Source organism: Mastigoproctus giganteus, chromosome 12 (genome assembly GCF_048544385.1).
Source record: "Mastigoproctus giganteus isolate SK-2022 chromosome 12, ASM4854438v1, whole genome shotgun sequence".
NCBI lineage: Eukaryota > Metazoa > Arthropoda > Arachnida > Uropygi > Thelyphonidae > Mastigoproctus > Mastigoproctus giganteus.
In genome coordinates this window covers 65,830,969-65,853,975 of record NC_143586.1, presented here as the reverse complement: position 1 = coordinate 65,853,975, position 23,007 = coordinate 65,830,969, and the positions used below count along the sequence as shown (strand labels likewise).

At 36.8% G+C, this 23,007-nt stretch overlaps 1 protein-coding gene across 4 annotated transcripts in view; it reads left to right on the top strand.

Annotated features, from left to right (window-relative positions):
* Patronin (calmodulin-regulated spectrin-associated protein patronin) overlaps positions 1-23,007 on the top strand; it is a 389,298-nt gene that overhangs the window by 287,915 nt on the left and 78,376 nt on the right. For all 4 annotated transcript variants that reach the window (XM_090386590.1, XM_090386589.1, XM_090386591.1 and 1 more), the window contains one exon: positions 8,904-9,107. In XM_090386590.1, coding sequence (XP_090242716.1) covers positions 8,904-9,107 — 204 coding nt within the window. The remainder of the gene's footprint in view (positions 1-8,903; positions 9,108-23,007) is intronic.

The following is a 23,007-nucleotide window of genomic DNA, read 5'->3' as shown; positions in this document are numbered from 1 at the left end:
TCTTCCTCCCAATTTTAATAACTCTACAGTAACTTCATCTTCCCCTGGGGCTTTCTGATTCTTCATTTTCTTTAATGCATGTTCTACCTCATCCAGAATGATATCGGGTATGCCGTATGTGTTACTAATTTGTGATCCATCTTCCCCACTGCTGGCATCATTTCCTCGCTCCTTGTATAATTCTCTATAGTAGTCTTTTGCTATTTGAATCTATAGTAGTCTTTTGCTATTTGAATTATGCTTTCTCTGCTATTTATAAGTACACCATCACTATTCTTCAGTTTCAGTGTCATTTGTCTTTCTGTATTACTGTATTACTCTTTCTGTATTACTGCTCATGACTGCTGATTTAAATCCTTTGTTTTCCCTTAATGCTTGTTCTACTTTTCTTGTATTGAATCTTCTTGTCCTCTCTGAGTCTCTTTCTAATGGTTTTGCATAACTCAATATACTCAATTTTTTCCTTGTCAGTGTTTATCTTGCTCTTCATTTGTTGTCTTTGGTTCATCATGACAAGTGTTTCTTGACTAATTTTTTCTTCTTTTGAGTTCTTTTTACCTATAGGTTTCTTGGGCTTTATCACTTTCAGAAAGTTGTAGTATCTTGGTCCTGAATAGCCTGCAGAAACTCAAACTTGTTTTTAAGTTCCAGTACATACTGCTTTTTCTCCTATTCCGTTATCTCAAAGACCGTATTATTTACTCGAGTCAGTTTTTTCCTTTCTTTTCTTACATCTATATCAAGTGTGCATCTTAACCATTCTGTGATCACTTTCAACATTTATCATGTTCAGGATGGTAACATCATTCATGATATATCTTCTGTTAGTGAGGATGAAGTCGATTTCATTAGTTGTTAATCCATTTGTGCTTTTCCATGTCCACTGTTCACTCTTTTCTTGAAAAAAGTGTTCATTACTGACATTTCTCTAGATTCTGCAAATTCTGCAAGTCTTTCATTTTTTTCACCAATTCCAAAATTTTCCATAGTTCCCCTTTCTGCACTTTTTTGTCTCTTTCCAACCTTAGCATCGAAATCCCCCATAATGATAGTGTAGTGGGTCTTCTCATCTAGAAGATTCTCAATTTCGATGTACATTTCTTCAACCTGTTCATCATCGTGGCTCGACATTGGTGCATAAATCAATATAACTTTTAGCTTGTACCTCTTAGAAATCCTGAGTCTTGACACCCTTAGTGGTGTACTTTTGAATTCCAAAATGTTGTTTTTTATATCTTTATGGACCAGAAAGCCAACTCCACCTTCACTCCTTTCACTGTTTCCATTGGTGTACATCAGATTTCCATTTGATAAACTTATAAGTGATTCATTTCTTCTTCTTCTTCTTGTTTCAGCCAAACCGATGATATTCCAATTCACATTTTCTAATTCCTTTTCCAGCTCTAATATCCTATCTTCACCGATGAGTGATCTTACGTTGTAACAAGCCAAGTTCAGTTTCCATGCATGGCAGCCTGGTCGTACCCAGAGATTCTTAGCACCCTTTGATTCCTCTCGCTGCCATAAGAGGGGGAGTGAAAGCTGCTGGGAACTGAGGGCCATTTGTTTCGTCATGCTGTCATGTGCTGAAGAGTTTGGTCTTTTCCTCTTCACACTGACCAGGCGTCTTGAAGAGAATCACTCTACACGTTTGTTGCCACCTAAGTGACATAACAGGCCTTGCCATCAAGAAGGTGTGCATGAGTGGATTTTAGGAAGGCAGGCCAACCGGACTTCTCCTAAATCTTCTGAAATAGAAAGATATTGGATCCATCAGTGTTTTAGACTGAGTCTCATAATACGTAGAATGCCTGTTCCCCTCTAAGTCCCATGACATGCTGCCTTGTAATTAGTACAATAATTCATGACATGCCACATTGTAGAGCCACACAAGATCATCTTCAAAGCCTTTGAAGCCACATTCCTTCAAAGTGCTTATGCAATTTCAAAATCAAAGTTAGTAGCTTTATTTTTATTACTTTTAACATGCTCGTTAATGAATAAAGTAGTATAGTTTGAAAATACTATCTTATAATCAACTGTAAAATTATAGTGGACTTCCCTTCCCAGGGGAAGAAATGGTTAAATTTTATAAGCATTTCTATATCTTAAAAAAAAATAAAAATAACCTGAAAACGTAACAATAATTAATATCTTAATTATTATTTTTTCAGGATGAAACTGAAACTTCATGTACTGTTTCACTTCTTCACAGTAGTGAAACAGCACATGAAAAAAGGCACACTATTTTTGTCTCGGAAGTTTTGATATTTTCTTAGTACAGAACTGTCTTATATATTTTTCTATAAATAAAAGTCAGAAACAGTGCCTGAATCTCTTTATAAATGCCATCTAGCATAAAAGGTACTAGATATTGAATTGCTACTCAATAGTTATTGTTTTATTTATTTATTATTGTTATTTTTTCCTGTAATCAAGGTATAATTTTAATGCATGAGTTGGTCCAGTCCACATTTCTCTTGGAGCTGCAGTAAAAAGTATCAAAGAGCCACATCTGTTTTATAATATTCTACTATTCTTATATATAATACTACATTCTGTTGATGCAGTTGAGGGCATTTTGGTGTAGGTACCATAATGTGCTCCTCTGTTATCTTACCTACTTCTACACTTAAATAGAAGGGGTGCAAGAGTGTTTGCTGATGCTCTTGAGGCAGTGTTTAGTGGTTCATAAAACTGCTAGCTTGGCGGAATTCACCGACTAAAAGATTAACAGTAGCTGCAGGCAGAGGTGAAAGTGATTCTTGCACTGCTTCAATTAGAATGAGCAGCGGCCTGGAGAGCGGGGTGCTGGGGATTTCGGGGACTGGTGGAGTCATCGTGTAACAAATACATGGGCTGTGTTAGGGTAACTAAGAGTAAAAACAGGTGATTGTATACTTACATGTACACCAATGCTAGGAGTATAGTAAATGAATTTGAAGTGCTGGTCAAGACATCAAAGGCAGATATTGCTGGGTTATCAGAGATGTGGTGTCACACAGATATAAACAGTACAGAATAGGAATTTGGGGATTACAATGTGTACAGAAAGGATAGGAAGGGAGGATTAGTTATGCTGTTACGAAACACATAACATCTCTAAGGAAGTGCACCCAGTTAACATAGTTGGACAGTACAATGTTGAGTCAGCTTGGTGTGACAGCACTGGGAAAGCAAAAATTAGAGTAGGAGTGTGTTATAGGTCTAATGAGTAGAACAAACAGTTGTACAGAGAAGTAGAGCGGGCCAGTAAATTTGAATGTCTTATAATGGAGGATTTTAACTTCCCAGATATTGACTGCAACTTCATAGGTTCTTCACTCGCACACTAGCAAGACTTTTTTGTGGATTTATTGGATGATTGTTTTCTGCAGCAGCATGAGGCAACCAGAGACATTAATATCCTTGATCTGGTTATCAGCAGTCATTATTTGGGCATTTATAATTTGCAGATAAAGGAACCACCGGGTGGCAGTGATCACAGTGTACTGATGTGGAATTCACTTTAGCATTAGCATTAGTAGAGGCATTTGATGCAAGAAAGCAAGCTTATGCAGCATCAGCCAAAAAAAAAAAAATAATAATAAATAAATAAAAAAAAAATAACCACTTCCACTTCACCCCTCTGTTCGTTCGAAATACCTGTCCAGCTGAGCCTTAAACTTATATAGGCTATCAACTCCCACGACAAGGGATGGAAGTCTATTCCAGCAACCAACCACCCACTGGCTAAAGGCAAATTTCCTCACGTCTATCCTACATCTGTCTTTTCTCAATTTGAATTTATGCCCTCTCAGGTGATTATTCTGAGAAAGAATGCCATCAGCATTGAGCACTGTTCGTTCGAAATACCTGTCCAGCTGAGCCTTAAACTAATTTAGGCTATCAAGGCTTAAAATTTAGGCTTAAAATAATTTAGGCTATCCTACATCTGTCTTTTCTCAATTTGAATTTATGCCCTCTCAGGTGATTATTCTGAGAAAGGATGCCATCAGCATTGAGCATGCACCAACCATTCAAGGCTTTATACACCTCTATCAGATCACCTCGCTGGTGCCTAGTCCCCAGACACTGTAATTTGCAAAACTTAATCCTTTCTTCGTAAGAGCACCCCTTTGTTCCATTCACTAATCTTGTTGCCCTTCTCTGTACTTGTTCCAGCATCTCTACATCCTTCTTGAAATGAGGCCTCCAGACCTGTATAGAGTACTCTAGGTGTGGAGTGACCATTGCCTTATACAAGGGAATAATCACCTCCTTATCCCTGCTAGAAAAATTCCTATATATCATCGACAATACACCATGAGCTACTCTTGCAGCCCGTCTGCACTGCTCAGAAAACTTCATATCTGCCTGCACAACCACCCCCAGGTCCCTTTCATTCTCTACCACTGTCAGTGTAGTACCACAGAGTTGATACGTTGCTCTGGGGTTGCTGTTTCCCATATGTGGTACTTAAATATGTCAATGTTAAACTTCATATGCCACCTCTCAGCCCATTTGCTCAACCTTTCCAGATCCTGTTGCAGTAGCGTAGTGTCAGTAGTGTCCTTGACAACCCTACCAACCTTTGTATCGTCTGCAAACTTGGACATTAAGCTTGATATACCATCATCAATATCATTTATAAATACAGAAAACAATAATGGACCCAATACTGAACCCTGAGGGACTCCACTAATAACATTAGTCCACGATGAGCATTGATTACCACTCTCTGTCTTCTCCCCCTCAACCACCCCTTTATCCATAGCAGCAATTTGCCTCCAATTCCACACTGCTCCAATTTGTGCAGCAGTCTTCCATGTGCAACAGTATCAAAAGCCTTTCTAAGATCCAAGTATATAATATCAAAGATATTCCCTGCATCCAGTTCTTTTGTGACTGCATCATAGTATCCAATCAAATTGCTCAGGCAAGACTTCTCCTTAACAAAACCATGCTGTGTCTGAGCTATAACTGAAGTCTTGTCTAGATGATCCTGCAGTGCTTCTTTAACCATTGCCTCCATTAATTTTCCAGAAACAGAAGTTAAACTAACAGGTCTATAATTACTTGTGTCGCCCTTTGATCCTCCTTTGTGAATTGGGGTCACATTTGCACATCTCCAGTCCATGGGTACTTCCCCTGAGTCCAAGGAAGCTCTCATAATTATGGCTAAGGGTTTGCTTACTTCCTTTGCTGCCTCCTTTAATATAACTGGATAGATCCCATCCACCCCAGGTGCCTTTCTTGTATTTATCTTCAACAATTTCTCCTCCACTTTACTCTCAGTTATTACAAGATTCTCTAGCTTACTGCCAGAGTTGAATACACCTCTGGCATTCCCCTCTCTGAATAACTCCTCATGTGTGAATGTCGATGCAAAATATTCATTTGGTTTGTTAGCTACCTGAGCAGGATCATCAACAGTTGACCCATCGATATCAAGTGGACCAATCTGATTCATCCCCTTCCTTCTAGAGTTTACATAAGTAAAGAACTCTTTGCTGTTTTTCTTTGCATCCCTTGCCAAAGATTTCTCGTAATCTGCCTTCGCCTGCCTAACCTCCTTTGTAACTTGGTTATAGATCAACTTGTATCTATCATAGGCTTCTGTGTCACGTGTTAATTTGTATGTATCCCATGCATATTTCTTCTCTGCCATATGTCTCATTAGTTCATCTGACATCCACTTAGGCCTAAATCTTGAACAATATTTCTTAGTTGGTATGTAAAGCCTAGTAGCTTCCAAGATAAGTTCTTTGAATGCTTCCCATTTTGAATTTGCTGTTGGTAACATCATCAGTTGGTCCCACTATATAGAATTTAAATACTGTCTCAGTCCATCGTAGTCGCCTTTACGAAAGCAATAACCCTTCCCTTTACCCCTAATGGTAGTTACCTCTTTGAGTAACTCCCACTTCAGAACACTGTGATCACTGCCACCTAGTGGTTCATTTACCTGCAGATTCTTAATGCATGAAGAATCACTACTGATAATCAAATCAAGAGTATTACTCCCTCTAGTTGCCTCCCGAACATGCTGATGTAGAAAACAATCATCCAATAAATCCACAAATTCCAGTCAAAATCTGGGAAATTAAAATCCCCAATTATAAGACTCTCTGATTTACTGGCCCACTCTATTTCCCTGTACAGTTTCTTATTATACTCATCAGAGTCATTAGGCCTATAGCACTCCTACTCTCAATTGTGATCTCCCAATGCTTATGTCACACCAAAACTGACTCGACACTGCACCGTTCAGCGATGTCGACTGGCTTCACTTCCTTGGATTTTATGTGTTTCTTAATTAATAGCATAACTCCTCCTTCCTATCCTTTCTGTACACATTGTACTCCCCAAATTGCAGTTCTGCATTCCTTATATCTGTGTGACACCATGTCTCTGATATCCGAACAATATATGCCTTTGATGTTTTGAGCAATACCTCAAATTCATCAAATTTATTTACCAACCTCCTAGCATTGGTGTACATGCAAGTAAACATGCACCTGTTCCTATTCTTATTCTTAGCTACCCTAACACAACCCATCTGTTTACTTGTACCGCAATGACTCCTAGCAGTCTCTGAAATAACCTGCATCTTGTTTTCCAGGCTGCTGCTCATTCCAATAGAAGCAGTGCAAGAATCACTTTCACCTCTGCCAGTGGCTACTGTTAATCTATTAGTCTTTGTATCCCCTTCAAGCTCTTTCAAATGAAGTTTACTGTTGATATTACAGTTGACATGACTGAATCTACACCCAAAAATTTTCCAACAAAGACTGCTGGTGAATTATACAATGAAATTGCATTGGTTTTTTAATATTTTTACTGAAGATATTTATGAAGCTGACCTATGAACCCAATTTTAGTACCGACCATATTTTTAGCTGCATCCATCTTAACTCCTGATATCAAATCCCAATTCAATTTGAGGCCATCAATTTCTTCTGACACACTCAAAAATATATTTTCACCTGTTTTATCTTTCATTCTTTTTAATGCAACTAGTTCTTCAATTATTGCAAAATTTTGATTTACACCTCGGATATAAATTAGTAATTGAACTGTATGGCTTATATCTTCACTCTCATCAATTGCTATTGAAAAATGTGTGAATTCATGAACTTTTTTCTACAAGTTGATTTTGAACATCGGCTCCTAAATCTCAGGATACTTCTTTTTCTGCAATTGTCAAACAAATTTGTTTTACAAATTCTCCATCTGTAAAGCTCCTTCCTTCTTCAGCAATGATTTGGGAGGCTCGAAAACTAGCTCTAACTGCAGATAAATTTTGATGAGTAAAAGTTCTTAACTTCTGTTCTTGGAGATTTTTCTGCCGCAAAGCTCCTTGGAATTTATCGTAATTTGAGGCATGTTTTGTGGTATAGTGACTTTTCACATTATATTCCTTGAACACCGACAAGGCTTCAATGCGAATAATATGTGCAAGTATCATTGAGCAGTGTGAAAAAGTAATTAATTGGCCATGCTCATTAAAAACATGACACCCAGCATCAACTTTTCCTTTTTCGACATCAACTTTGACATGATTTTTATGGGGTCACTGAAATAAAAAAAAAAAAAATACTCGTGAATATTGAAGTAAGCAAGCACTGATGTGTCTTAAAATTTTATGAAATATTTTTACATATAGGTTATTATTATATTCATATCACTCTTATATCATGTGAAATTAATGATATAGTTTATTAGGCTGTTTGCCTAATAAACTACGTTATTATAATATAAAACTATATTATTAATTATAATATAGTTTAATAAGATGACATTTCTGGTATCTTACCAATGACTATGTTGTGGGGAGACCAGAAAGGACTACAAATTTGAATATTTTAGGATATTACGGTTACAATTACCAATAATACAATTGCAATAATACAATTTGGAAATTACAATTCTAAAGTATTAAATTTTGAATTGCTGTTACAATAGAAAACGGGAAATCTAAGATAATACAAAGAGATTAAATTCGTACCTGCCTACAGCCTCCTCTTGCCGATGCTACCAGAAACTTTGTGCATACAGGCTGCCAGCAGTTCATATATAGCAGAGGGATTAACTCCATTAATCAATAGGATAGTATCATGTTTTTATCCTGGATCCTGGGGTCTTGTATAGTAGAAGCCATAGGTGACCTTTACTCCCATACTCTATATACATCAGGGTTCATGTGCAGACTGGTTCAGGATCTTACCGATACCATTCATCAGACCATGCTGCTGGTTCCAGGTTTTATCCTGGATTTGGTATTCTTGTGTAGTGGGAGCTTAGGGTGACCTTTGCTCCCATACTTTGGATATCACTGTTTGTGGGCAGGCTGGAAAGGAATTAGGAAATCCTTAATTACTGTCTCTAATGCTTATTGCTATTTAATGACTTCAAGATTAACAGAATTAATATCTAACAAGACTAAGCTGACGACACAGAAATGTCAACACTATTAATCAACCGACAAATGTTAAAATAATCTGTAAAATGTGTTTTTCATAAATTTTATTGTGATCTAATATAAACATTAATTTTTACTATCTAATTGAAATATCTGCGGGCCATAGTTTGGGGACCGTTGCTCTACTACTACTACTACTACTTTATCCCATATCACTTAGTTTTATGGTTTTACTCCAGATTTACATGTATAAATATGTTTTACTGTTGGTGCATGAAAAAAAAAAATCTAAACAGGTCTATGAAAGCATTTAAATTTTCAGCCGTTTCTTGAAAGTATAAATGAACCAAATTTTCCATTTTCCTTTTACATTTTTTAGTTTTGCAATGCTTGATAATTAACTATACTTAGTCTGTGTGTGTGCTTTTTTTAATCAAATGTACCTTATTTATTAGACATTTTTGTTGTTAAAATGAATGTTCCAAAAATCCTATTTCAGGATGCGAAAAGAAATGTATGATAGAAAGAGGGATGAGGAAAGGTTGCGCCGTCAGATCATCTTGGAACAGTATCGGCAGCGTAAAATGCAAGAAGAACTTGAGAAGGAAGGAATTGCAGGTGTAGGAACAAGTGCACTTGGACCTGCTCTGCGTGACTCTGGACTTGGTAGTAGAAGTGGAACAATTGTTAAGCCAAAATCAAGGTTGGTTATCCTCTGTGCCACTTTTCAGTTAATTTAATTCTAATGCAATTAATATGTTTATAAAGAAAATTCTTAGGAGCCCAACACAGGATGCTGAGATTGAGTGCATACAGAGAAAGGAATTCCCTAATAAACTGTTTTTATAGCTGATTATTGGAAATAAATTTGTCATATTTTTTATTTTTCATTTATATTTTGAATGTTTAAATCTTGTTAAGAAAAAAAAGAATTTTATCATCTTAATTATATGAAGTAATACAAATAAGGGTTATTTTTGGTTTATTATACATTTTTTCTGTGAAATTCACTACTTATTTCTAAATCTGGCATTTAATCAATGCATATCATGCCTAATTTCTGAAAAATATGCATAGGAAGCTTTAATATTCAGCTACGTCTAATTTGTGTTTCTATACAAAAATACACTCTCCCAATGTTTTAAACGGGGAATGGGTTTTTAACCGAAAGTATTTTTACATTTTAATCAAGACAATGAATTGTTTTCTTCACGAGTGGTTATCCTTAAAGATTGACACTGATTACTTGCACTGATTACACCATTATAAAAACATATTATTTAGCAGTCCTTTGCAGCAACTTTTCTAGATCCTTGATCACCCTGATCATGATATCTTACCCCGACCCTGACATCTTATAATTTGAGACAACAAGAGAAAAAGGAAATAGTAACCATTACAAAAGAATTCTTTTGAATACAGAAAGATGTAAAATGGGGAGACAAATCACAGACTGGAAACTTGCTAGGCAAACATACAAACACATTTTGAAAGTAATACAAAAAATTTGCTTGTTAACAGAACAAGCTATTTTTATTGGAATGGGATATACTTAAAAATAGAAGTAGTGCAAGAATATTTGTTGGTGCAATCGGGGACAATATATGAGTGCTGTTAGGCTTACTAAGAGCAAAAGCGGGTGCAGATATTTTTGCATTATAACTAATGCTAGAAGTATAGTAAATAAGTTTGATGAATTTGAAGTATTATAGTAGAATTCAAATGTGGATATTATAGAGATATCAGAAACATGGTTACCACTTAGGCATAAGCAATGTAGAACTTGCCTATTGTGAGTACAATGAGTATGGAAAGGACAGTAGTTGGGTGTGAGAGGGATTACATTCTTGGTTTAAAAAACACATAGAATCTAAAGCAGTGCACCTAGTTGATTCAAGTGGCCAGTGCAATGTTGAATAAGTTTAGTGTGACATAAGCACTAGGAAAACAAAAATGAAAGTAGAAGTATGTTATAGGCCGAATGACTGTGATGAGTATAACGAATAGCTATATAAACAAATAGAATGGATAAATCAGAATGGCTTATAACTTTTTACATATTCAGTGGAACTTGTGGGTTCATTATTCACACAGCAACACAACTTTTCTGCATTTATAGGATAACTGTTTTCTACACCAGAATATTGAGACCCAACAAGAGAAAGCAATATTCTTGATCTGATTATCAGCAGTGACACTTCATGCATTAAGAATCTCCAGATAAAGGAACCACTAAATAGCAGAGATTATAATATATTGATGTAAGGTTTACTTAAAGATATATCTACTATCAAGGGTATAAGGAAGGGATTTTGCGCTTTTGATGATGTTACTAACTGCAAATTCTAAGTGGAAAGCATTCAGGAAGTAATCAGAACATAGGTGACTGCAGTAGTCTCAAACAATAAACAGAAAGTAATGGAAGCATATTTTTATTTGAAAATTTAACAAAAAACTCTCAATCAGTGGATTGTTCAATGGCAAATGAGTTGGTCACTGAGTTTGAGAGAGATTATATTTTTGTTTACCTGGCTTAAATCCAGTTTGCAAGTGATTGAGGCTCCATTAAATGTGCTGTAATATATTGCTGAATAATAAATTATTTTATTGTGGGTAAAGAATATAAGTAATTGGTATTTTTTTTTTTTTAATGCAAGACATTCTCTCAGAAAGAAGAAAGTGAATCACTAGTTATAATATGAACCATATGGAAAATACATCCAATGCTATATTACATAGCATTGGGTGTATTATCCAAAAACTTATTATTATTTTATTATTTATTTATTTTTTAAATTTTTTTGGCTGTATTTTTTTTGTCATTGGACCTTGGAGAAACACGTAATTCAGACTGCTATATAAGGAAGATGTATGAATTGCACTAGTTAATTGTTCTCATCATTTTATGTGTAACTGAGCTGACTAATTTCAAGAGGAGTATTGTTTTGATGTAACATTGCTGGTGCATCAATTCATTAATTTCTGACAGTTTATGCCATCCAGAGGGTTACTGATGTTACATAAAATAGAAGTGTGACAGTAACATCATTGTCTAGCAGTGCACAGGAAGACCATGGAAGTGACCTTGAGTACAAAAGGTCTGTTGATTCCAAACGATATCTAAGTGATAACTTAGTGCTCTCTGCAGCCATTGACAATCCACTACAGTATGGAGACCTCAACAAGTCATGTTGAGAGAATGGGCCATAATCTGCTATGCTGGTGTATAGTGCAGGTTGGCAAATCAACCGTATTTAGCAGTCAGGGCCTTGAACCTCTGTATACTCAAACAGTAGCACTCCGGCTCCTGATGCTTTTGTGCCACGAAAAATCAAATCAAATCAACCTGCTCCTGACCACTCAGCTATGGAGGCTTACATAGTATGCTCTTTTATATATATATATATATATATATAGAATAGAAGTAATAGGTACAAGAGTTGTAATAAGAGGAATATATGAAGGAATATAGACCTTTTTAGCATTAGCATTAGTAGAGGCATTTGATGCAAGAAAGCAAGCTTATGCAGCATCAGCCAAAAAAAAAAAAAAAAAAAAAGTAACATAAATAAATAAAAATAACCAGTTCCACTATACCCCTCTGTTCGTTCAAAATACCTGTCCAGCTGAGCCTTAAACTTATTTAGGCTATCAACCTCCACTACAAGGGATGGAAGTCTGTTCCACCAACCAAGCACCCGCTGGCTAAAGGCAAATTTCCGCACATCTATCCTACACCTGTCTTTCCTCAATTTGAATTTATGCCCTCTCAGGTGATTTTTCTGAGCTAGAGGAAGAATCCCATCAGCATTGAGCATGCTCAAACCATTCAAGGCTTTATACACCTCTATCAGATCACCTCGCTGGTGCCTAGTCTCCAGACACTGTAATTTGCAAAACTTAAGCCTTTCTTCGTAAGAGCGCCCCTTTGTTCCATTCACTAATCTTGTTGCCCTTCTCTGTACTCGTTCCAGCAGCTCTACATCCTTCTTGAAATGAGGCCACCAGACCTGTATACAGTACTCTAGGTGTGGCCTGACCATTGCCTTATACAAGGGAATAATCACTTCCTTATCCCTGCTGGAAAACTTCCTCTATATCATTGACAATACTCCATGAGCTACTCTTGCAGCCCGTCTGCACTGCTCAGAGAACGTCATATCTGCCTGCACAACCACCCCCAAGTCCCTTTCATTCTCTACCACTGTCAGTGTAGTACCACAGAGTTGTTACGTTGCTCTGGGGTTGCTGTTTCCCATGTGTAGTACTTTACATTTGTCAATGTTAAACTTCATTTGCCACCTCTCAGCCCATCTGCTCAACCTTTCCAGATCCTGTTGCAGTAGCATAGTGTCAGTAGTGTCCTTGACAACCCTGCCAACCTTTGTATCGTCTGCAAACTTGGACATTAAGCTTGATATACCATCATCAATATCATTTATAAATACAGAAAACAATAATGGACCCAACACTGAGCCCTGAGGGACTCCACTAATAACATTAGTCCACGATGAGCAGTGTCCATTGATTACCACTCTCTGTCTTCTCCCCCTCAACCACCCCTTTATCCATAGCAGCAATTTGCCTCCAATGTCACACTGCTCCAATTTGTGTAGCAGTCTTCCATGTGCAACAGTATCAAAAGCCTTTCTAAGATCCAAGTATATAATATCAAAGCTATTCCCTGCATCCAGTTCTTTTGTGACTGCATCATAGTATCCAATCAAACTGGTCAGGCAAGACTTCCCCTTAACAAAACCATGCTGTGTCTGAGCTATAACTGAAGTCTTGTCTAAATGATCCTGCAGTGCTTCTTTAACCAGTGCCTCCATTAATTTTCCTGGAACACAAGTTAAGCTCACAGGTCTATAATTACTTGTGTCAGCCGTTGATCCTCCTTTGTGAATTGGGGTCACATTTGCACATTTCCAGTCTATGGGTACCTCCCCTGAGTCCAAGGAAGCTCTCATAATTATGGCTAAGGGTTTGCTTACTTCCTTTGCTGCCTCCTTTAATATAACTGGATAGATCCCATCCACCCCGGGTGCCTTTCTTGTGTTTATCTTCAACAGTTTCTCCTCCAATTTACTCCCAGTTATTTCAAGATTCTGTAGCTTACTGCTAGAGTTGAATACACCTCTGGCATTCCCCTCGCTGAATAACTCCTCATGTGTGAATGTCGATGCAAAATATTCATTTAGTTTGTTAGCTACCTGAGCAGGATCATCAACAGTTGACCCATCAATATCAAGTGGACCAATCTGATTCATCCCCTTCCTTCTAGAGTTTACATAAGTAAAGAACTCTTTGCTGTTTTTCTTTGCATCCCTTGCCAAGGATTTCTCGTAATCTGCCTTCTCCTGCCTAACCTCCTTTGTAACTTGGTTGCATATCAACTTGTATCTATCATAGGCTTCTGTGTCATGTGTTAATTTGTAAGTATCCCATGCATTTTTTTTCTCTGCCATATGCCTCATTAGTTCATCTGACATCCATTTTGGCCTAAACCTTGAACAATATTTCTTAGTTGGTATGTAAAGCCTAGTAGCTTCCAAGATAAGTTCTTTGAATGCTTCCCATTTTGAATTTGCTGTTGGTAACATCATCAGTTGGTCCCACTGTATAGAATTTAAATACTGTCTCAGTCCATCGTAGTCGCCTTTACGGAAGCAATAACCCTTCCCTTTACCCCTAATGGTAGTTACCTCTTTGAGTAAATCCCACTTCAGCACACTGTGATCACTGCCACCTAGTGGTTCATTTATCTGCAGATTCTTAATGCATGAAGAATCACTGCTGATAATCAAATCAAGAGTATTACTCCCTCTAGTTGCCTCCCGAACATGCTGATGTAGAAAACAATCATCCAATAAATCCACAAAAGCCTTGCTAGTGTGTGAGTGACCAACCCACAAATTCCAGTCAATATCTGGGAAATTAAAATCCCCCATTATAAGACTCTCTGATTTACTGGCCCACTCTATTTCCCTGTACAGTTTCTTATTATACTCATCAGAGTCATTAGGCCTATAGCACACTCCTACTCTCAATTTTGATCTCCCAATGCTTATGTCACACCAAACTGACTCAACACTGCACTGTCCAGCGATGTTGACTGGCTTCACTTCCTTGGTTTTTATGTGTTTCTTAACTAATAGCATTACCCCTCCCCCCTTCCTATCCTGTCTATCCTTTCTGTAGACGTTGTACTCCCCAAATTGCAGTTCTGCATCCCTTATATCTGTGTGACACCACGTCTCTGATATCCTAACAATATCTGCCTTTGATGTTTTGAGCAATACCTCAAATTCATCAAATTTATTTACTAAACTCCTAGCATTGGTGTACACGCAAGTATACCTGCACCTGTTTCTATTATTAGCTACCCTAACACAACCCATGTGTTTACTTGTAGCACAATGGCTCCCAGCAGTCTCTGAAATATCATGCATCTTGTTTTTCAGGCTTCTGCTCATTCTAATAGAAGCAGTGCAAGAATCTCTTTCACCTCTGCCAGTGGCTACTGTCAATCTATTGGTCTTTGTCTGACCTGGGTTACTACTAAGTAGAGTAGAAGGCACCCAACGACTATAAATAAATAAATGATAGGAAGTTATGCTTTGGTATGGAGAGGGAACAGCAGGTAGTGTAATCAACCAACGGGTTAGCTAAAATGGAAAGGCAGTTATAAAATAACACAATTCGAACCTGCAACACAAAGTCAAAAATATTATATTATAAGTACTTAGTTCTGTACTTCAAATGATTTCAACGTTGTTAACGAGTGCCAGCCATCAAAATGCAGCAAAAAGTAAGGCCTCTGTTTCTAACATGAAATATACGTAGCATGTGGTAAAAAGATACCAGGTTTTTAGTTTATTGTTAATGTTCAGAAGCCAGGTTAGTCGTAATGGTAACGTATATATCATGGCGATTACGATTAGCATTACGACTAACCTGGCTTCTGAACATTAACAATAAACTAAAAACCTGGTATCTTTTTACCACATGCTATGTATATTTCATGTTAGAAACGGAGGCCTTACTTTTTGCTGCATTTTGACTGATTTTGATGGCTGGCCCTCGTTAACGACGTTGAAATAATCTGAAGTACAGCACTAAGTACTTATAATATAATATTTTTGACTTTCTGTGTTGCAGGTTCAAATTGTTATTTTATGACTGCCTTTCCATTTTAGCTAACCCGTTGGTTGATTACACTACCTGCTGTTCTCTCTCCATACTAAAGCATAACCTTCTATCATTTATATATATATTTGAGCTTCTATTGTTTACTTCAGGTTTGTTTACATTGATAATATATAACTGCTTCTTTCAGTAAAGAAAGTCACCTTACCTGTCAAAGAAGGAAAGATATATTCTCTTGTTTCATAACTATTAACCTCACCAGCCACTTGGTCACTTGGTGGCACTACTCCTGCCTCTCTAGAGAGCTGGAAACTTTGGAAGAAAATTTTTCTTTCCCAGGGTAAAAAGGTGTGAATGGATTCTGAAAATCATAACTCAGTCAGATCAAGAGATCCAAGACTTAGTAAATGGAACTAATAGATTAGTGAATGGAACAAAGGGGTGCTCTTACGAAGAAAGGCTTAAGTTTTGCGAATTACAGTGTCTGGAGACTAGGCACCAGCGAGGTGATCTGATAGAGGTGTATAAAGCCTTGAATGGTTTAAGCATGCTCAATGCTGATGGGATTCTTCCTCTAGCTCAGAATAATCACCTGAGAGGGCATAAATTCAAATTGAGGAAAGACAGATGTAGGATAGACGTGCGGAAATTTGCCTTTAGCCAGCGGGTGGTTGGTTGGTGGAACAGACTTCCATCCCTTGTGGTGGAGGTTGATAGCCTAAATAAGTTTAAGGCTCAGCTGGACAGGTATTTTGAACGAACAGAGGGGTGAAGTGGAAGTGGTTTTTTTTTTTTTTTTTTTTTTTTTTTGGCTGATGCTGCATAAGCTTGCTTTCTTGCATCAAATGCCTCTACTAATGCTAATGCTAATGCTAAAATCAAAGGAATTAAATTGTCATGTAAAGAGATAGAAAATAAACATAGTTTTATAAGATCTCTTGCTGTTATAATCCTGCATTCTAACTCTGTCTTAATTCCTTGGTAAACTATCATCTTTTATCATTCAGAAATGTCTGAAAAGTACAGTAAATTTGCTAAAAATGGTATGATGTTTACAATCCAGAAACCTGCTACTTGATTCACTATCAAACAATAAGAGAAACTCTGCAAAACTACAAATTTAGGTGGAATTCCTATAACAATTTCCCCCCACATGTCATCCTCAACACTTCATGGGGAAAATTCAGCAGAGTGAGACTTGTTGGATCTCTCATGTAAATAAATGCAAAATAAACTGAGGAAACAAGGAATTATTAATGCAAACACATACTAGCAAACAGGAATGGCACCCTTATTTCAATGTGGAATGTCATTCTTACCTTGGCTCTCCTTAAAAAAACAAGCAGCAATAAAAATGGGCTCCTCAACTGTCATATCAGAACATACATACCAAAAAAATTATGCTTTTATAAATGTCAAAAATATGGGCATTTTAGAGGGGCAGGTATAAATCATGCAGTGATTGTAATGCAGAACAACAAAATTGAACAAATTGCAATAAAAAAAAACATGAGAGTAATACTTCTCCAAGGATTGTCCTGTGGAAGAAAGAATAGAAGATACAGCTGTACAAAGTGAAACAATGTCACATACCTGAAGCCAAGAAATCAATCCAAACACAAGCTAACTTCAAACCCACTTTTGCACAAGTAGTTCAAAGTCACAGGTTCATAGCTGTACAAATAGAAGTTGCCATTCTACTAATTGAATCAGTATCAGACACATGCAAACTAGAAAAGGCTATAAACACTTTGATCACAATACTACCTTCTGCTGTTCCAGCAGTTTTCAGTACTACTACAGCCACTGCATCTAAGATAAAACAACACAATGTGGATATTGAAAAGAAAACACCACAGGATCACTTAGTGTTAGAAATCTTTACTCAAGAAGAAAAGATCACTGAGTAGCCATATTTTCAAAAAAAAAAAAAAAAGCATCTGCTCCTCATAAGCAGATCAAAGTGCCAAGACAAATAAATGTCTGCTCTTCTACATTGGAACTGTCAAGGTTACTGCAGAAACTATGATAACATTAAAGACCTTTACTTTGGTCAATTATAATTGTGCAGCTATATATGAAGTTCTCTGGGCAATGCAGACAGGCTGCCAGGACACTTATGGGTCAATGATATGCAGGAATTTTGCTATCAGGGATAAGGAGGTGATTATTCCATTGTATAAGGCAGTGGTCAGGCCACGTATTGAGTACTGTATACAGATCTGGAGGCCTCAATTTCAGAAGGATATGGAGCTGCTGGAATGAATACAGAGAAGGACAACAACATTGCCGAGGGGAACAAAGGTGTGCTCTTACCAAGAAAGTCTTCAGTTCTGCAAATTGCAGCTTAGGCCCCTGCGAGGTGATCTGATTGAGGTGTTTAAGGCTTTGAATAGATTGAGCAAGCTGAATGCGAATGGGATTTTTCTTCTTGCTCAGACCACACACACACACACACACACATGATGATGCACAAATTCAGATCAAGGAAGGATGGTTGCAGAATAGATGTGTAAGGTTTGCCTTTAACCAGCGAGTGGTTGATTGCTGGAACAAACTTCCATCTGTTGTTATGGAAGTTGATAACGTAAATAAATTCAAGGACTAGACAAACTATTGGAGAGAATGAATAAATGAAGTGGGAGGTGTCTGTTTTTTTTTTTTTTATCCTGTATAAGCTTGCTTTCTTGCATCATTTGCAACTGTTAATGCTAATGCTATGATTTGGCTACCTCTGTTTATAGGAAACAAATTTAACACCTCAAGTCAATACTTCAATTAAACAGTATGCTATCTACAGACAGGACCATACTACAAATAATACAATTGGTTTCACTTACAAGGAATAGCTATAATTGTTAGTTCACATATCTCCTCCAGATTTCTGTTGTACAGTCTAACCTTGAGCTGTTGCAACCTTGAGTCTGAATAAACAACAACAACAACAGCCATCATGGAAGCTCACTCCACATTACTAAATAGTATCCTGAAGTGCAGTGCACCAATCTCGTAGATATCTCTGCAAAACATCAACCAGGAGTTTAAGGCATCAGTAGGGGAATAGGGTCTGTGCAAACACACTATGTACAGAGCTGTGCAGCTTCAGTTTTTGTGAGAAAGCAGCAGTGCATAAGCCAAACATCACTAACTGCAGTCAGCAATCTCACCTTGCATGGTGCAACGAATGCCATAATTAGTCTACATAGCAGTGAAAATCAGTTCTGTGGAGCGACAAATCTCACTATACTCTATTCTCATCAGATCTGTGGGTGTGGAGGATGCTTGGAGAACGTTTCCAGAGTGCATTGTGCCAACAATGAAATTTAAAATAATGACATTATAATATGGGGGTTTTTTCTCATGGTATGGCCTGGAACCTTTGGCTGTGAAGAGAACCACAATTGCTGATGATACTTAACATTTTTGATAATTCCATGTTCTCTACATTTGTCATTTCTTTGATATAGACTCATGTTTGACCTCATGTCATACCACTGGTGCTGTTCAAGAATGCATTTCTGAAAAATAAAAATCCAGTTCCACATTGAATCTTGTCAGACTCTCTAGCTCATTCCAGTGATCAGAAACATGATGTTCAAAAGGTCAACTTAATGAGATCTAATCTTCTGTTACTTCCAAAAATTTTATATTTGTATCCTGTTGTTTTTGTTTTAGCTGCCAACCTCTTTCATTCATTCTACTTATTTCTTTAAGGGCCTTAAACACCTCTGTTAGGTCAACCCTGAAATGTCCAGTGAAATGTGACTACAGAGCCCTGAAATGGGCTCTGTAGTCACATCTTCTAAAATAGCAGTAGTCCAGTAATCTCTGTTTTGTATATTGTGGACATGAACATATAAAAGTTGGAATGACCATCAGAGTCCCCATCTGAACCCTATAAAATGAACTGGAAGAGCAGGGGAAGGTCAGACCAACGCATCCCATATCGGTAGCTCAGCTGGACAGGAGGAATATACTAACTACAGCCTCTCCTTCATTGGTGGAAAGGCTATGCAGGAGAGTGGGTTGTATGATAATTACTGAGGGTGGGGAGCTTGTGCACTTGGAGTGAGTTGCAATGACATCAATGTGAAACTGACATGTTCAATCATATTGTTGGCCTATACGATTAAACTCCACTTGCCCTGAAATTAATATTCCATGGCTAATGCCCGATGGAATCATTTGGCATACATATCCTTAACATTATTAACATGAATACAGTAATAGCAGAAAATGAAGTTTCAAGACTTGTTGCATCATATCCCATCCACATTGATATAGACATGTGAAGAAGTGTCTCAATTAGCTGAACACAGTTTGGTCCCTTTATGATTTCCAGAGAACTCTATGGATTCAGGCTTCCTTCCAGTGGCTTTGCTGATCTGTGGTCTGCATAATCTCTTAGTCTCACTGAGTCTGGGAAATTTTGTCCTCAGGAGATTCATTCCATTTATTATAAAACTGCTTGTTAAGCTCCACCTTGATATGCTATTTTTGCTGATAACAGACAATTTTTCACCTGAAATTGGTTTTTATCTAATTCTAGGTTTCACCTTAGAATTAGGTTAAAACCATTCTTTTACATAATCCCACAATTCAATTATTCCTTCACTTCCACAAGAAGCAGCAGTAGTCCAGTGAACATATGACCAGACAGTTTTTTTGCTGTATTGTACTAGTTAAATTTGTCAGTACAGTTTTCATATTTTTGTACATCACTTTTCTGTGCATTGCATGACATTTACATTATGCTGCTATCAGCTTTGATCCTTACCTTAGAGTCAATGAAAAAGTTCTACTCTGCTGATATGTACTCTTGAAACCCAGAGGAACTTTGCATTTTGAAATAGAACAATAAAGTTTAACAACTGGTTCAGAAAACTGTTTTTTTTTTTTTTTTTTGTCGTCAGTAAGTCCCAACCCTACAATCTTGAATCATAAATAAATGAAAGGCACAGAGAAGAATGATCAGTCATTATAGAGAGTAATTTTCCAGAATTCCAAAAAATAAATGAACTTTCTGGACTTGTTGCTTGAAAACTAATACACATAAAATATTCTTGTTGTTTTCTTTATTATATTCATGTAATTTTTTTACTGCTATGAATAATGAAACATTGATTGGAAGATTACAATGTATAATTTTCTAAGTGAATTCCAGGTGAATGATATAATTTTTTTATCCAAGCTTTAGGACTCTGATCTTTATTAGTATCAGTATTAATCAGAGCAAATGATACAAGGAAGCAAACTTATTCATCAACCAAAAAAAAATCCAGTCAATCATAATTTATCCATTTCTAAAAAATAAAACTCCACCTTGAATCTTGTCAAACTCTACCTCAACTACTGCAGGAGGAAATTTATTCCAGTGATCAGAAACATTCTGTTCAAAAGATACACTTAATGAAATTTAATATTCTGTTACTTCCAAAATGTTTATATTTAGTTCTGTTGTTTTACTTGCTGACATAAAAATACCTTCCTCCTTTCATTCTGCTAATTTCTTGAAGAGCCTTAAACACCTCTATAAGGTCACCCCTGGTGTGTCTTGTCTCCAAGTTCTGCAGTCCACATAATCTAAATCATTCCTTGTAAAGAAAACCTGTAATGCTCCAAGCCAATCTCTGTACTTTTTCAGGTGAGGACTCCATACCTGAATACATTCCAGTTGAGGTTGTTGTTGTTATTTGGTTTTTAGGAGCATTAGCAACTAAGGCCATATTGCTCCAGGGATATGCGGTGGTCATTCCCTGACCTTTCCGCATCCTCCGTATTTGGTGGTCACGAACTCGAACCCCGGTCTAATCAAGAAGCGTGCTCCTGCCCACCTGGCTATGGAGGCGCCTCCGTTGAGGTCTCAACATCCCTGAGCCTTCACTGGCTGCCTACCTGCATTGCAAAGAAAACTATATATTTGCTTATATTGTAACCCCTAAAACTTTCTCACCCTTAACTATCTTTAATTAATTCCACATCCCTTAGTCTGATATCATCCCTGTGTTTCATTTCCCCAACTCTAAAACCTTACTAACAAGATTAAACTTCAGTTTCCTCCTTTTAGACCAGATCCGTAACTGATCTAAATCATTCTGAAGTAGCATAGCTTGGTTTCAGTTTTTACCATCCTATGTACCTTTAAATTATTGTGAGGAGATCTGATTGAGATGTTTTAAAGCCTTAAATGGATTGAGTAAGCTGAATGTTACTGGTATTCTTCCACCTGCCGAAACTACACATGTGAGGGGGCATAAATTCAAGTTGAGGAAGGATGGTTGTAGGATAGAGAAGTGGAAGTTTGCCTTAAACCACTGGGTGATTGATTGATTGTTCGAACAGGTTTCTATCTGTTGTAGAAGTGGATGGGTTGGATAAATTCAGGGGAGAACTAGACAAATTCTTGGATGGTACAGATGGATGAACTGTGTTTGTGGGGTTTTTTTTTTTTTTTTTTGGCTGATGACATACTTTTGCTTTCTTGCATCATTTTCCATTACTACTACTACTACTACTAAATCATTAGCAAACTTTGACAGCTTTCCCTGTGTACCTAGATCAGTATCACTGTAGAAAATCAGAAACAAGAGACACAACACTGAACCCTAGATCCCTGCCCATCACATTAATCCACTCTGAAGGATCACCATTAATTACCACCCTCTCTCAATGTTGCAGTTTATACAGTAATGTACAAAAAGAAGACATTTCGAAGTAGAGTAAATTTATTCAAATTACTTTGTTGACAATAATATGACAATAATTTAATAAACTGACACAAAATATATAACAAAGAAATAATAAACTGGCTAAAAATATGACACAAAAAATTAATAAGCTTAAGCAGTTTGACAAAAAATTAGTATTCATAAATGAATACTCTGGTCATCTGATTCTTTGTACATATTACTTCTAGTTGGTTGCGAAGGAAAATTTTCAAAAACATTTTTAACCTCAGGATTTGATCATAACTGTTTTAAATTCTGAGAATCCTTATAGTATGCTGACTTAATTGGAATAAAATCATTGTGCAGTTCTTTTAGCTAGTTAACTCTTAAAGCACACCTTATTTTTTGGAATTCCTGAGTAGCAGCTGTCAAAATAAGATTTCAGAGTGGTAAAATAAAATTAATAGTTCCTTTGTGATTTTTAATATATTTTGCAGCCATAGGGTTATGATACTTTTGTATAAAGAGACTGGAGATACTCTGCTTAGTAATTGGATATGTTGGAAGAGTTACTGATGACAATGAATAGTAACAACGTCTTCCTGCTGGTTCAAATTACTTCTCTCTGGTCTTCTAGAAATTCTGAATAATGAAAAATAGTGTCCAACAGTTACATAATTAATGGATTCTTGTCATTTTTTGGCCAAACACTATTATTTCTTGGATGTATTATTTGTGAATGCAGTGTTATTTCTGTTTTACTGTCTGGAAAAATCTTCCTTTATA